We start from the raw sequence: 14,965 nt of genomic DNA on the forward strand, positions 1-14,965 counted from the left end.
ATTTTGGACAGAACTTCACTTTTGCTTTACTTTTGGAAGGAGTTTCAACAATCATCATTGGTTTATTATTTTTCTTTTTTTGGTCCTCAGCGTGAAGTAATGGAATGTAGAGTGTGACAGTTATCTTGGATGCGTTACACTTCGATCAATGGTGTGAAAGAGACTGCTTGTAACTGTCCTATGATGGACTGATACGCGTATGTATGCGTCAAATGTTTACTCACGCAGAAATCACATTCACATATGACATGACAATTGGGATTTGATTCACATAACCGCACAAACGTTTGTATTTTGGATAATTATCTTTCAATCTGAATGGTGCAAATTAGAAGTGGTGAATAACATAATAGATTTTGTGAAATCCAATCACATTGGTGAATGGAAATAACAACGGTTCAATTTTTGGAATAAGTAAAATTGCCACACAATTTAAAGTTATCCACTTCCAACTTTGTGGAAAATTTTATTTACCAAATTCAAATGGAAAATGAATTTGAAGATCATGAATGACCGGAAAAGCGAAATGCATTAAAAGATCCTACACAAGTGATGCTGTTGTTAACTACGTGAAGTATGCAGCTATAGGTCTGTTGTGTTTTTCTTTAACGCAAGTTGCCAATGAATATTTGTATTGAGATCTCTTAAAGGTTAATTTTTTGAGGTTTTCTCCAGAAGCATCACTCTTGATATCATTAAGCTGGTAGAAGATAGAAGTTTCCGGCCACTGGATCACCAAAACCGTATTTCTCAGCCAATTTAGATACTGAAGTATTTTGTCTGGATACCTTATCCCTGAAGAGTACATAATAAGGGATTTCATTTGGAACATAATTTAAAATTTGAAAAAAAAAATCTATCGTAAAGTAGAAAGTATGCTAAGTGCTTACTCCTTTGGAAGGTATGGTTTATCATATTTAATAGTTCCGTTGGATTGTTTGAAGACCAAATATATATAGCGACGTAGTCCTTCCTTTGCCGGTACTATGTACGAAAGATGGAAGTGAATATAGATCCGATTGACTTGATCATCAGTTTGAAATTTAATCATTAAATAATAAACGCATAATGCATTTGCTTTCGTACCTGCAGGAATGTATTCCTCAACCTCGTCCCCTTTCTCGACATTATTTCCTGGAATATTCAGCACAAGCCAATCCCGAAATTCACGATGCGTCGGCTCTGCTCGTGTCAGTGCATCTGGGTTATAAAATACCAGTGCATAATAGCAACTATCTTCCGCATCCCATGTAATTTTTGGCACACCTTGTACTTCTGATGTTTTCAATACGTTGCCCAAATTCACTTTAGCGCCACTTGGATATAAAACCTTGTCAGGTGAAAGACAATATTTGTCAGAATAATTCCATTTTTCAAGTCACAGGGACGCTTACATTCAAATAATACTTTGGAGCAACAATTTTGGAGTCCGAAAGAATATCATTTCTTTCGAACGCTTCTTCCAAATAAGACGATGCATCGCAATTCAGTGCAATCGCCACAAACAGCAAGAAAATCGATTTCATTATGTCCTTCAACTGATAATTGGAAAAAATCACAGTTAGAACTTGGAATTTGCAATCAAAATTTGTTTTGAAAGTGCAAATGTTACGGTGAAACTATCAACTGAAGATGTAACTTTATACTGTAGAAAAAAACGTTCGCTGGATGGCATTTATATAGCAATCGTTGTCCCAAGCTTTATGCGTAAACAAATTGTTATCATAAAAATTATTTCGAGTTGATACCATAAATCGTGACGAGAAGTGTGACCAGTGGTCATGAATAGTGCTTTATTGCATTTCAGCTCGACAGCTATCATTTTTTGAGCACACGATTATCTTGTCACGATTCTCCTTATATATTTTGTATAGATCCCATTCGACACATTCTCGTGTGCGTGTGCAGTGATGTATGCAAAAATAAGAAGATGGCCAAAACCCCGCATGCTGCCAAATTGTATGAATTTTTGCACAGCATTTAAAATTTGATTTGTTTTTTTGAAGGAGTTTCAACAATCATCATTGGTCTATTATATTTCTCTTTTTTATCCTCAACGAACAATGAAATGATGGAATGAAGAGTGCAGCAATTGTTTTGGTTGCGATGCACTTTGATTAATGGAGCGAAAGAGACTGCTTGCAACTGATCTATGATGGAATAATTCACGTATACGTTTACTCACACCGACATCACATTCACATATGACATGACAATTTGTATTTGATTCATACATAATCGTACAAATGCTTCTTCTTTTTTTTAATATTTTCCAATCTGAATGGTGCAAATTAGAAGTGGTGAATAACAAAATAGATTATGTGAAATCCAATCACATTGGCAAATAGAAATAATCGTGTCAAAACTTCAATTTTTCAATCAAATAAATTTAAAGCGATCCACAGTTTAGGGAATATTTTATTTTCCAAATTCAAATAGAAAATGGATTTGAAATACATGAATGACCTAAAGAGATGAATGGATTCAAATATTATACAGAAGTGATGCCGCTATTTTCACTACGTTAAATGGGCAGCTATTGTAGCCAAGCTTGATTGTAGCTTTTCTGTTTTTTTTATTTTCTAAACGCAAGTTGCCAGTGTCTCAATGAATATATGTTTTTAGATCTCTTAAAGGTTAATTCTCATTGAGATTCGGTACAGAAGCATCGTTTTTGACATCATTAAAGCAGGAAGAAGTTTCCGGCCTTTGGACGACCCAGGCCGTATTTCTTTGCCAATTTGGATGCTGAAGTATATCGTCTGGGTACCACGTCTCTGGAAAGTACATTATAATGGATTTTATTCGGAACATAATTTAAAATCCGAGAAAAAAATGATAGTAAAATAAAAAGTATGCTCGATACTTACTCTTTTGAATGATATTTTTCATCGTATTCAATAATTCCGTCGGGTTGTTTGAAAATGAAATAGATAAAGCGACGCAGTCCTTCCTGTGCCGGTACTATGTACGAGAGATAGAAATGAATTATGTATGAATATAGATCAGATTGATTTTGTTTTATCATCAGTTTCAAATTTAATTATTGACTCTTAAACGCATAATGCAGTTGCTTGCGTACATGCAGAAATGTATTCCTCAACCTCGTCTCCTTTCTGGACATCATTTCCTGGAATATTCATCTTAAGCCACATCCGAAATTCGCGAAGCGTCTGGGTGGCTCGTGTAGGTGTATCTGGGAGCGTAAAAACCACTGTATAGTAGCTATCTTTTTCAATATCCCATGTAAGTTTTGGTCGACCTTGTACATCTGATGTATTTAATTTGTTGCCCAAATTCAATTCAGCGCCACCAGGATATACAACCTTCAGAGGTGAAAGACAATATTTGTAATTTTTTTTTTCTAGTCGCAGAGACACTTACATTCAAAAACGACTCTGGAGCTTCAATATTGAGGTCGGAAAGAATTTCATTTTTTTCGAACGCTTCTTCTAAGTAAGACGATGCATCGCAATGCAATACAATCGCCACAAACAGCAAGAAAATCGATTTCATTGTGCCCTTTAACTGATAATTGGGGGAAAAAAATACAGTTGTAACTTGAAAATTGCGATCAAAGCTTGTTTTGAGAGTGGAAATGCTATGGTGAAACTACTAACTGAAGATGTAACTTTATAATGTAGAAGAAACGTTCGTTTGATGGCATTTATATAGCAAACGTAGTCCCAAGCTTCATGCGTAACCAAATTATTATCACCAAAATTATTTCGAGTTGACTCTTCACGAATTATATCCACAAACGATAGAAGTGTGACCAGTGGTCATGAATAGTACTTTATTGCATTTCAGCTCGACATTTATCATTTCTAGAGCACACGATTGCAATGTTGGCACAATTGTCCATATATTTTTATTTCATGATCATTCCTTTTAATTTCGTATTCGCTTTTATAATCAACATTCGTACTGCGTTACCATTAAAAAAACAAATAATACATGGCATAATTAAATGATCCTCTATAGACGGTTGATTTGGTCAGAGTTAATATACAGATACACCCAATACATGAAAAGCAAAGAACGAATTTTCTTCACATACTACATCCAAAATTTTAATTCACTCGTTATATGGACAATTTATCATTTTTAAGGAAATCGAAAAATGTGCAAAAACAGGAAAAAAGTAAATATAATAGATATTGAAAGCATCTGCGAAGAAAACAATGAGATATAAAAGTCTTATTAATACAAAATTAAAAAACAGCAACAGCGCAACTGAATATAATTTCTTGAATTGTTTTTTATTGATTGAGTTATAAATAGACTTACTGCACATGGGCAATATTTCTTGATTCATTTGTTTAAACACTTCTTCATTATTCATTCAAAAACATATGTTGCAATCCACACCAACAATAATGAAAGCCATCTTAAATGGCGAGATACTTTGCGAAATCATTTCCAGTTGTTTGTTTAGTATTAAAAAAAAATTCTGTGTAAGTGGATGAAAATACGAAATGAAAGCCAGTGTGAGCATGCTTCCAGTCAATAGCTGTTCTGAAGTGTAGCCAAGTGTAGCTGGTTGTTGGCTCTGAAATAATATACAATATTGAAAATGGCAATCAAACATTTGATAATTTTGATATTATGTCTTTTACGTTTGGTTATCTCTGCACCGATGCCAGATGGTGAAAAATCATTAGCAAACGTGGAATTCGACGGAATCAAGCATTGTGATAGATTTACTAAAACTGATGAAATTGATACTTCATCTAACTTTCAAGATTTCAATTTTGTTCGAAATTTTCCTCAAGGTATACTTTTTAATTTTTCTCTTTTAATTCAATAACAACTCATTCAATAATTTATTCCGATTTTTTAGTTAGCAACCATCCCGAAATCTGACGACTATTAGTATGACGGCACTTGAATATTCTTGAATTGAATTTTGCTTTATTAATTGTAACCTATCGTTTTTCATTATCCAAATAAAAGAGTTGATGGATCGAATAACAGACAGTTTTTTTTGCATACTATCTACGAATAAAATTTAGTTCAAAGTTCTGAGGATAAGGAATCTTCGAATATTTCATTCACAAAAGAAAATATTTATAGCTCAATTAAACAATATCGCTCGTCTTTTTTTCGATTCTTCAGTTTTATTTCTAGAACACTTTATCTTGCTTTAAATTAGCTTAACAGTCACTTAAATCTATTCATTTAAAATCATATCGCGTATAATTGAATAACAGAAAGTTTTTTATTGGAATTGGTATTTGCATGGATCGAATTTGATTCAATCGTTCATGGTTGGTCCTTTCAATTTCATTGCTGTGTAGAATATTGGATCGGATCGTTGCTCGGCAGAGACATTTCAAATCACATTTGCTGCGAAACATTCCGTTGATGCAGAATCGCACCAGACCATCGTCCCGTTCGTATGGCGTTGTATCGGTGAATAGTTTATCCTTCAATCGTTTTTCGATGAAAATATCAGCCGTTGACTCCGTTGAAAATGGCATGAGTAAAAGCAGCAGATTGTTTAAGTATGTGGGCGATGGTGTAAAAAGTAGAAGTTTTCGAATATTCAGCAAGTCTCCAATTTGCATGATGTCAAACATTTGAATGAAATCGTCGAGCATTTGTGTTCGGTCAATGGATTCGTTTGGTATAAATTTTAACATCACATAGTTCAGCGATTCTGAATCGAGTTTCGGTCGCATCACCGCTACAATCTCAATGAAGAGCTCACGATCATAGTTGAAGATGTTGCGTAAATCGTTGAAAATGTTGGAATACAAAATGTCGTTTTTCAGTTGATCAGCGTCATTAACCACGAACCGTGGCAATTTCGAATGCAAAGCGACTAAAACGATCTGATAGTCAAAGTCAACGAGTTGCAATGTGTTCAACACTTTCTGAACTAAATCTCGATGCTCATTAATTGTGCTGAGATAAAAATGTTCAATGATCCATTGGAATATCTCACGATGCTTAAACAGACAGGTAAAACTAATCGACAGCATCATTCGTTGCATACAATTGTCGGCTGATAAATCATAAGTCAGTGGTACCAATCTCTTGAAGATTTCAAATCGATTGAATGCTTCATTTTCCATATTTTCTTCGCATGGCAACAAAGCGATTGTAACAGCATTTAAGCCCGCATCATTCAAATGCTGTGGATCGTGTTTGTCTGTTGTCAGCAAATATTCCATTATTTGCAAGTTCTTTGCGCGAGCGGCAAGAAATAGGCAATTCTCATAGTCCCAGTCGAATTGATCGGCGAATGTGACTCTCATTTCGTTCAGTGTTTCGACCATCGTTTGCACGGTTTCCAGGGAATTTTTAAGAACCGCCTTATGCATCGGATAAACACTCTCGTTGTTTGACAGGTTGAACAGATCCGAATCAGCTTTTAACAGTGCTTTGATGATTGCCTGTGAGGCACCTCGATCCACTGCCACGAATAAACACGTTTGTCCTTCGAATGATCTCCATTTAGTGTCGACCAGGCCGGACGATAACAATAACTGAACACAATCGTACGAATTACTCGCTACAGCATGATGCAACGGTCCCCATCTGTGGTTGTCAAACACTTCGTATTTCCGTTTCTGTGGATTTTTTCGAATATATTTCTCTAGAAAATCATATTCACCGCGCGCACAAGCCACCAGCAAATTGCGCTGCTGCACACTTCTTTCGGTCATCGTCGATGTTTCCTACAAATGAATGATGATTTCGAAGGTTATTTCGAAGAAATTTAAATTTAAAATCCTATTTCGTTGATTTAAGAAGAATGTCAGTGCTATCGACGTATCAAATTACCTTTTCTATTACGTTTCTGAATGCGGCTACATCGTTCACACTCTGTAAATGTTATTATTTTCTTTTTCAATTGAACTGCGAAGCCAAATTATGTTGTTTGTTTTGAAATCTTTCGTTTTGACACTTGAAAAATGTTTTTTTTTTCCTATTGGAGAAACGTCAGATAAACAAAAACAAAATCGTAGCTCAATGAACTGGTTCGAATTCGGTTTGAATTTGACTCACTAAATCGCTTTAGATTGAAGTAAAGTGTTTTAAATGAACAGTAGACATTGAAATGCTACTATCCAAAGTATGATAAAAAAACATGAAAAATGAATACAAAATCCACAAAAAAATCTCCTATTTAAATAATTTTCATAAAAATAGCCGTTGAAGCAAAAAAAATATCCCACTTCTCTATCCAATAATTTGTTTTCGTGTTTCGGCAATTGTAGATGGCGCTCAATTCAGTTAGCCCAAATCTGTCAAATGGTTGTGACACTGCAAAAAGGTTTGATGCAAGAAAACAAATCGTCATTTGGATCTGTGTAAACTAGTTTCGTTTGTTTGGTTTTGCGAGTAAAATAAATAGGAAAAATGTCGGTGGAACCAACTAGAGAGCGAGGATTGCAAGATTACCGCAAGAAATTGCTGGAACACAAGGAAGTCGAGTCACGGCTCAAAGAAAGTAAGAAAAAGTACATTTTTTTGGATCAGCCAAGTATGAAGAATGATATAGGTTATGTCAACTCTTGAATTTGTCAAGTCATTGGAGTTGCAGCTAATCATCAGGAAATTATGATCTTTGCAACAAAAATCCAATTCATTAATCGTATCAATTGATTTGTTTCAGTGCGTGAACAGTTGAAGGAATTAACGAAGCAATTTGATAAATCGGAAAATGACTTGAAAGCACTTCAGAGCGTCGGCCAAATTGTTGGTGAAGTATTGAAACAGCTAACCGAAGACAAATGTAAGTGAGCAAATAAAGCGAGGAATCCGCAAATTTGACAAATTGAAAATTTTCACAAAAACAATCGATTAACCCATCAATTGATTTGCCTTTCGATTGCAGTCATTGTTAAGGCAACAAATGGTCCACGTTATGTGGTTGGTTGCCGTCGTCAATTGGACAAAACTAAATTGAAATCCGGCACTCGTGTTGCACTCGACATGACAACATTAACAATTATGCGCTATTTGCCACGCGAAGTTGATCCATTGGTGTATAACATGTCGCACGAGGATCCAGGTGAAGTTACTTATTCAGCTATTGGTGGTTTGAGCGAACAAATCCGTGAATTGCGTGAAGTCATTGAACTGCCATTGATGAATCCAGAATTGTTCTTGCGTGTCGGTATCACACCACCAAAGGGTTGCTTGTTGTACGGTCCACCAGGTAAAGTTATCACCCTTTGTCTATTTTTATTGAAGAAAACATGCAGGGAAAAGAAAAGAAAGTGATTTCATCAATTTTCGTCCATTCACAACTCATTCTCACCTACCAGAGTATCTTATCAACATGATTTTGTGAATATTTTTCCAATTAGGTACCGGAAAGACGTTGTTGGCCCGTGCCGTGGCATCGCAACTTGATGCCAACTTCTTGAAAGTGGTTTCCAGCGCCATTGTCGACAAATACATTGGTGAAAGTGCACGTTTGATTCGTGAAATGTTCAATTATGCACGTGATCATCAGCCATGCATCATATTCATGGATGAAATTGATGCTATTGGCGGTCGCCGTTTCTCCGAGGGAACATCAGCTGATCGTGAAATTCAACGTACGCTCATGGAGCTGCTCAATCAAATGGACGGTTTCGATTCACTTGGTCAAGTCAAAATGATTATGGCTACAAATCGTCCAGACACTTTAGATCCTGCCTTGTTGCGTCCAGGTCGTTTGGACAGAAAGATTGAAATTCCACTGCCAAATGAACAGGCACGTTTGGAAATTCTTAAAATCCATGCTGGTCCAATTGCTAAACACGGCGAAATTGACTACGAAGCCATTGTCAAACTCTCAGATAATTTCAATGGTGCCGATTTGCGTAACGTTTGTACTGAAGCTGGTCTTTTTGCTATCAGGTAACCGATTCAAACCGATTTTGATTATTCTATTTACGAATTGTTTTGAACAAAAATCAATTTTAACGGAGAAAAAATTTATTTTTGTAAATCTCGATTCCCAAATTCAATCTGTTCTAATTCCATTCTAATTTCAGAGCTGAACGGGAGTACGTGATCCAAGAAGATTTCATGAAAGCGGTACGTAAGGTGTCCGACAACAAAAAACTGGAAAGCAAATTAGACTACAAGCCAGTATAAACATCATCACTCCATCATTTTGATATACAATTCTAACATTTATTATAAACATGTCTCTTCAAAACGAATAAAATTGCATTTCGATTTAGATTCGCCGTTGGTTTCTTTTACGAAGGCATAGTTTTATTTCTTACATCTTCCAATTTCAGATTTATCATTGATATGGATATTTGTTTTCAGCAAGCGTAAGTCACATTTTGAAATGATATAGAAAAGTTCGGTGGATCACCTGCCAAGTCATGGCAGTCGTCTATAAAAAATCAAGCGATGTGCTGCTTGGAAATGTTCCATTTGATGCTCACGTATAGCATTATATTTCATCTTTGCAACAACAATCGACAAAGTCGAAAAGAAACATCGACGATTCCTTTTATAAGAAAATATAACATTTATTATTAAACTTCATTTTTTCCACAAAAAATTTAATTTTGAATAAAAGCCAAATAAAGATGAGTTTCAGTTAATTTTTAACATAAGATTTGCTGTATCTTTTTTCATGGAGCAATTCGATGCGTCTCTTTTTGCGCTCATGATAGTCAGCCGTGTTGTCGACACGGGTTTTGAACAGCTGAGCTACGTCTTCGCATGGTTGAAGTTTTGTCGATGGTAAATTATCCTTGAGAATGTTCAGTACATTATCTAAATTCGTCTCAGCAATTTGGACTAGATCATTTGACCGTGTAATTTCTAATCGCCTCAAAATTACTTCGCTGTTTTCATCAAGTCCCGTATACCAAATCGAATCGTTCGATTCATAAACAATTGAACCAACGTATTTTACATTCTCGTCAAGTATATGTTCACCCAAAGCACGTACTTCTGGTTTATTTTCATTTGATTTTAGCTCATAAATACCAATTGAGAAATTCTCTTCGAACAACACCACAGTCAATTCATTCTGGTCATTTTTAGCGAGACGCAATCCTGGTGCTGGTAATTCTAGTTGGAAAAGCTCCTTTCCATCCACATAGTTCCATAACCGTAAAGTTCTATCGCCAGATATTGAAGCCAAAACATTCTCGTTCGTTTCGGTTTTCAATTCTTCAATGGCTGATACAAATTCCGTGTGTCCCAAACAGTATGATTCAATCACTTCGGTCAACGGGTAATTTGTCACACGAATTTTCTCGTCTCGATCGCTGCTGATTACATATCTGGAATGGCAATGCAAATAATCAATTAAAATTTAAGCTCTTAATCGCTATTCGTAGCAATAATTCTGACTTACTTCAAATCTTTGGTCATCAGCGCATCCAAAACAATGCTGAGATGGCCCAAAATCCATTTGGGTTCGTTGTCCGACTGATTCTGACAATCGAGAATTGAGCAGTCGCCGGTTTTATCAGCAATCAGGAGATGCTTTGAATCTGGTGTGAATCGCACGATACTAGTTGCTCTGGTCAATTGTACGTTTTGCAGTAGATTCAACGTTCCGTCGTTTAATTGATAGAGAAACAGAAATTTATCGCCCACTGTTGTGACCGCCACTAATTGTTTGGACGGTGAAATATCCAAGCGATTTATGTTTCCGAATTCCACATTTCCTTGCTCTTCTTCCGCATTCTCTTCGTCTTTGTTTTCGTTTTTCTCTTGTTTACCGTTTTTCACGTTAGCAAATCCACTGGTGTCGACATTTTTCCGTGGAATTTTTGGCACCTCAGTCAATGAATGTGTCTGATTTTTCGTATTCCATACGAAAATACTTCGTTGAGCAGTTATAATGATAAAGTCGTCACTTTTGGCGATTAAAGCCATTTTATTTTCGGTAATTTTTACGAGTTTCCCAAATAATTGCGCGAACAAAATGTGCTTAAACGAATTGAGGTTATGTTGCTACGGAGTACATCAAACTGATTTCGCCGCACTTCATGGTAAACAATGGTACGAACTGTCAATGCATCGAAATGTCAACAACCGCATGAACATAATAACGTTTGTGAGTGACGCGAAAAGTACAGCTAAAACAAAATCCATTTATAAACAAGAAACAATTTGAATCGTAAATTTTAAAACAGGAAAAATGGCAACAAAAAGAAAAAACGATATCGATATTCCCGATGAGGAAAGTGATGTGCTGTTAATCAGACCACTGTAAGTATTTCACCGTTTTCTTGAGAATCGATTTTATCCCATTGGTATTTTTTTTATGGTTAGTTGCCATTCTGACCAAAAGAATTAACAAAATTGATGGAATATTCATTCGATTTGCAGTGGTGCGGGCCAAGAAGTGGGTCGATCATGCATAATGCTCGAGTTTAAAGGAAAGAAAATCATGTTGGACTGTGGTATTCATCCGGGCCTCTCTGGAATGGATGCATTGCCATTCGTTGATCTCATCGAAGCAGACGAAGTCGATTTGCTTTTTATATCACAGTAAGTGACGAAAAAAATGTAATTTTTCCATGGCAGCTTCAGCTGAAGCAATTGACTCATGACGATGATGAATTTGCTACATTACAAAAATTAATTCCATTTAATCCCATTTCCATTCCAATTCAGTTTCCATTTAGACCATTGCGGTGCATTGCCGTGGTTCTTGCAAAAGACCAGTTTCAAAGGACGTTGTTTCATGACGCACGCAACCAAGGCCATCTACCGTTGGATGTTGTCCGATTACATCAAAGTCAGTAATATATCCACCGAACAAATGCTCTACACAGAAGCCGATCTCGAGGCCTCGATGGAGAAGATTGAGACGATAAACTTCCACGAAGAGAGAGATGTGATGGGTGTACGATTTTGGGCATATAATGCCGGTCATGTTTTGGGTGCGGCAATGTTTATGATTGAAATTGCTGGCGTAAAAGTCCTGTATACGGGTGATTTTTCACGGCAAGAAGATCGACATTTGATGGCCGCTGAAATACCAACCATGAAACCGGACGTGTTGATCACCGAATCCACATACGGAACACATATACACGAAAAACGTGAAGATCGCGAGTCACGATTCACTGCACTAGTACAAAAAATCGTTCAACAGGGTGGACGCTGTTTGATTCCAGTGTTTGCATTGGGTCGAGCCCAAGAGTTGCTCTTGATTCTGGATGAATTTTGGAGCCAAAATCAAGATCTGCAAGAAATTCCAATTTACTATGCATCATCATTGGCGAAAAAATGCATGGCCGTCTATCAAACGTATATTAATGCAATGAACGATAAAATCCGGCGACAAATCGCTGTGAACAATCCATTTGTATTCCGTCACATATCGAATTTGAAGGGAATCGATCATTTTGAAGACGTTGGACCGTGTGTTATTATGGCTTCACCGGGTATGATGCAAAGCGGTTTATCCAGAGAACTCTTCGAACTGTGGTGTTCCGAACCAAAGAACGGAGTCATCATTGCTGGTTACTGTGTCGAAGGCACACTGGCCAAAACAATTCTGTCCGAACCAGAAGAAATTATGACGATGTCCGGTCAAAAGGTACCGCTGAACATGTCGGTTGATTACATTTCATTCTCGGCGCACACAGATTATCAACAAACCAGCGAATTCATTCGTCTATTGAAACCAACTCATGTTGTTCTTGTCCATGGCGAACAAAATGAAATGTTCCGACTGAAATCGGCACTTCAGCGTGAGTATGAGGGAGACAAAAATGCAAACATCACTTTTTACAATCCTCGAAACACGCACACAGTTAGTTTACATTTCCGTGGTGAGAAAACGGCTAAAGTCATGGGCACATTGGCCATTAAGAAGCCAGAAGATGGTGATGCTCTTTCAGGAGTGCTTGTTAAACGTGATTTCAAATATCACATTTTGTCATCGACCGATCTACCGAGTAAGTTTACCAATTTACTTTCTCCAGTCGAATTTTCTGCACACATTTAATCATTTCAATTATTTCCATTCATTTCCTTCTTCAGAATACACCGACATGAGCATATCAGTGGTAACGCAACGTCAGAGTATCGCCTTCAATGGCAGTGTGATCAGTTTGAAGATGCTTCTTGATCGAATCGGTGGGCCGGGCACTGTGGAAACCATTGAAACTGATGTTAAGTTTAAAATTTTCAACAGCATCGATATCACGGTCGATGGAAAATTATTGGTCATGGAATGGGAAGCAACACCAATCACAGATATGTATGCTGATACAGTCGTGGCAAGTTTGATGCAAACTGAACTGGTTGGAAATACAATTAAGGCTGCGGCGACTGGCGCTAAATCCGATCGATTGCACTTCATTGAGTGCTTGATCGAAACATTGCAAGACATGTTTGGAGATAATTCTGTGCCCAACTCCACTAAAGACAATAGTCTAATGGTAACGGTGAATAACAAACAAGCAGAAATCGACTTGGACTCTTTGGTATGTATTGTAATTTAACTGTTGATCAAAAATAATTTTTTATGTGCTATGTTGTAATGGGAATATTCATTTTTATTTACAGCTCGTGAAGTGTGAAGAGGACGATGTGCTCGAAGAAACGTTATCGGTTGCTGTTAAGAAACTCCATCAAGCTCTTGTTCAAAGTAATAATTAAGCTATTCATCAGATCTTATTTTTGTCATTCATGTTTTTTATTAGGAAAAGGATACAATAAACATATTCCAGGAAATACAGATAATTCAAACTTTTTTTTTCGCATCTGAGTATATTTTTTGAACAATACATTGAATCAATTTTGTTTATAAGCGTTTGAAATAAACAAACGGAGAGCATACAATTATCTTATCACTTCAGAAAACCTGTATGTATGTGACAGTTGAATATCCGAAAATATCAAATATAAGCTGAAATGCATACCAGCGGCTCTGTAGTGCAGAGTACAACTCTGTCTCGCTGTCAAAGTTGACAGTTCTAAGTTTCTTTTAATCGACTTTTCTTTAATTGAATCGTATTTGGCTTTCATTTGAGACGTGCTAGAGGTTATTGAATACGTGACAAGACCTATCAAACCCAAATAAATGTTACAACATTTGTATCACACTTTTATTTCATGACATTGTACGAAAAAGGTAATTATTTTGCTTCAATATTTTGTACCAACAATAAAGACTATAAATATGCACATCAAAAATCATTTTTCATATTTAATTCAATAACATTGTGGGATCGATGTGACATTTGTGATCGTCCAAAATTATGTGACTCAAACGTATGGAAATTGCGGGGAATCATAGCTGGATGTGCAAGTGCCGGCTTTGTTCTGAGCGCATATTCGCTCTCAACATTTGGATTTGGTGATGGTGCTGATGGCAATCAGGCATTGGAAATGTAGTACCAGGAAGTACATTTGCCTTTCTACAAGCTTTGGGCGCAACCGGTACCGGCAAGATTTTGTTTGGTGGCACAGGCGCCGCTTTGGGTGCACTTGTACCATTCGCACGTAAAATGGAATGGTGCGAAAAATCAGGATCCAAAGACTGTATTAAAAACCCAATGAAATTATAAAAAGAGAAATGAAGAAATCATTCCAACAAATAGATTATTTAATCATAATGAGTTCATTGAGAGTTATTCCACGTAACGAGTTAATCCATATTCGTTGTCTTTTGATATGATTTTACTTTATTTGTTGTTGAACCGAGTGATGATATGTTTTAGCGTGGTAGGTATTAATGATGGTTACGAAAACGATCAAGTTTATCAGACAGACTAGGGGGAAAAATCATTTTTTTCATCTTTTATATCCGCACGCATCAAGTAATAACTTAGAAATTCAATGGTATGCATGTAAATCCGAAATATCCATGTATATTAGGGCGGGTCGATTTGTAGGGAGTGAAAAAAATCGACCAAATACCTATGATTTCCGTGTTCTATGATTCATTCAGGTCATTCCAAGAAAATTTGCCCAAGGAACCATACCTCTATCGTTAAAATCGAGTCTGCAAGTTTTTTCCTGT

The 14,965-nt window shown here is 36.5% G+C and overlaps 5 protein-coding genes across 5 annotated transcripts; 2 read left to right on the forward strand and 3 right to left on the reverse strand.

Moving 5' to 3' along the window:
• Window positions 1-462: 462 nt before the first annotated feature.
• LOC129569316 (uncharacterized) lies at window positions 463-3,855 on the reverse strand. The gene is made up of 8 exons (XM_055448049.1): window positions 3,385-3,855; window positions 3,083-3,326; window positions 2,871-2,964; window positions 2,708-2,777; window positions 1,395-1,619; window positions 1,087-1,330; window positions 891-984; window positions 463-795 (listed from the first exon to the last, which is right to left on the reverse strand). Exons 1-8 carry the CDS (start codon window positions 3,514-3,516, stop codon window positions 696-698), a joined length of 1,203 nt encoding a protein of 400 aa, XP_055304024.1. The 5' UTR covers window positions 3,517-3,855; the 3' UTR covers window positions 463-695.
• Window positions 3,856-5,098: 1,243 nt separating this feature from the next.
• LOC129569047 (uncharacterized) lies at window positions 5,099-6,943 on the reverse strand. Its single transcript, XM_055447442.1, has 2 exons — window positions 6,793-6,943; window positions 5,099-6,686 (listed from the first exon to the last, which is right to left on the reverse strand). Exon 2 carries the CDS (start codon window positions 6,672-6,674, stop codon window positions 5,178-5,180), a length of 1,497 nt encoding a protein of 498 aa, XP_055303417.1. The 5' UTR covers window positions 6,675-6,686; window positions 6,793-6,943; the 3' UTR covers window positions 5,099-5,177.
• A 305-nt stretch (window positions 6,944-7,248) lies between these two features.
• On the forward strand, window positions 7,249-9,192 carry LOC129569070 (26S proteasome regulatory subunit 10B). Its single transcript, XM_055447470.1, has 5 exons — window positions 7,249-7,462; window positions 7,628-7,747; window positions 7,850-8,173; window positions 8,325-8,862; window positions 9,000-9,192. The coding sequence occupies exons 1-5, from the start codon at window positions 7,372-7,374 to the stop codon at window positions 9,100-9,102; spliced, it is 1,176 nt and encodes a 391-aa protein (XP_055303445.1). The 5' UTR covers window positions 7,249-7,371; the 3' UTR covers window positions 9,103-9,192.
• A 274-nt stretch (window positions 9,193-9,466) lies between these two features.
• LOC129569068 (tRNA (guanine-N(7)-)-methyltransferase non-catalytic subunit wuho) lies at window positions 9,467-10,960 on the reverse strand. Its single transcript, XM_055447467.1, has 2 exons — window positions 10,331-10,960; window positions 9,467-10,256 (listed from the first exon to the last, which is right to left on the reverse strand). The coding sequence occupies exons 1-2, from the start codon at window positions 10,855-10,857 to the stop codon at window positions 9,563-9,565; spliced, it is 1,221 nt and encodes a 406-aa protein (XP_055303442.1). The 5' UTR covers window positions 10,858-10,960; the 3' UTR covers window positions 9,467-9,562.
• Window positions 10,914-13,683, forward strand: LOC129569061 (cleavage and polyadenylation specificity factor 73). The gene is made up of 5 exons (XM_055447459.1): window positions 10,914-11,193; window positions 11,314-11,475; window positions 11,602-12,893; window positions 12,979-13,424; window positions 13,507-13,683. The coding sequence occupies exons 1-5, from the start codon at window positions 11,123-11,125 to the stop codon at window positions 13,597-13,599; spliced, it is 2,064 nt and encodes a 687-aa protein (XP_055303434.1). The 5' UTR covers window positions 10,914-11,122; the 3' UTR covers window positions 13,600-13,683.
• The last annotated feature ends 1,282 nt before the right edge of the window (window positions 13,684-14,965 follow it).

This window comes from Sitodiplosis mosellana, unplaced genomic scaffold (genome assembly GCF_009176505.1).
Source record: "Sitodiplosis mosellana isolate CC-2019 unplaced genomic scaffold, AAFC_SMos_1.0 Smas_scaffold_30, whole genome shotgun sequence".
Classification (NCBI taxonomy): Eukaryota; Metazoa; Arthropoda; class Insecta; order Diptera; family Cecidomyiidae; genus Sitodiplosis; species Sitodiplosis mosellana.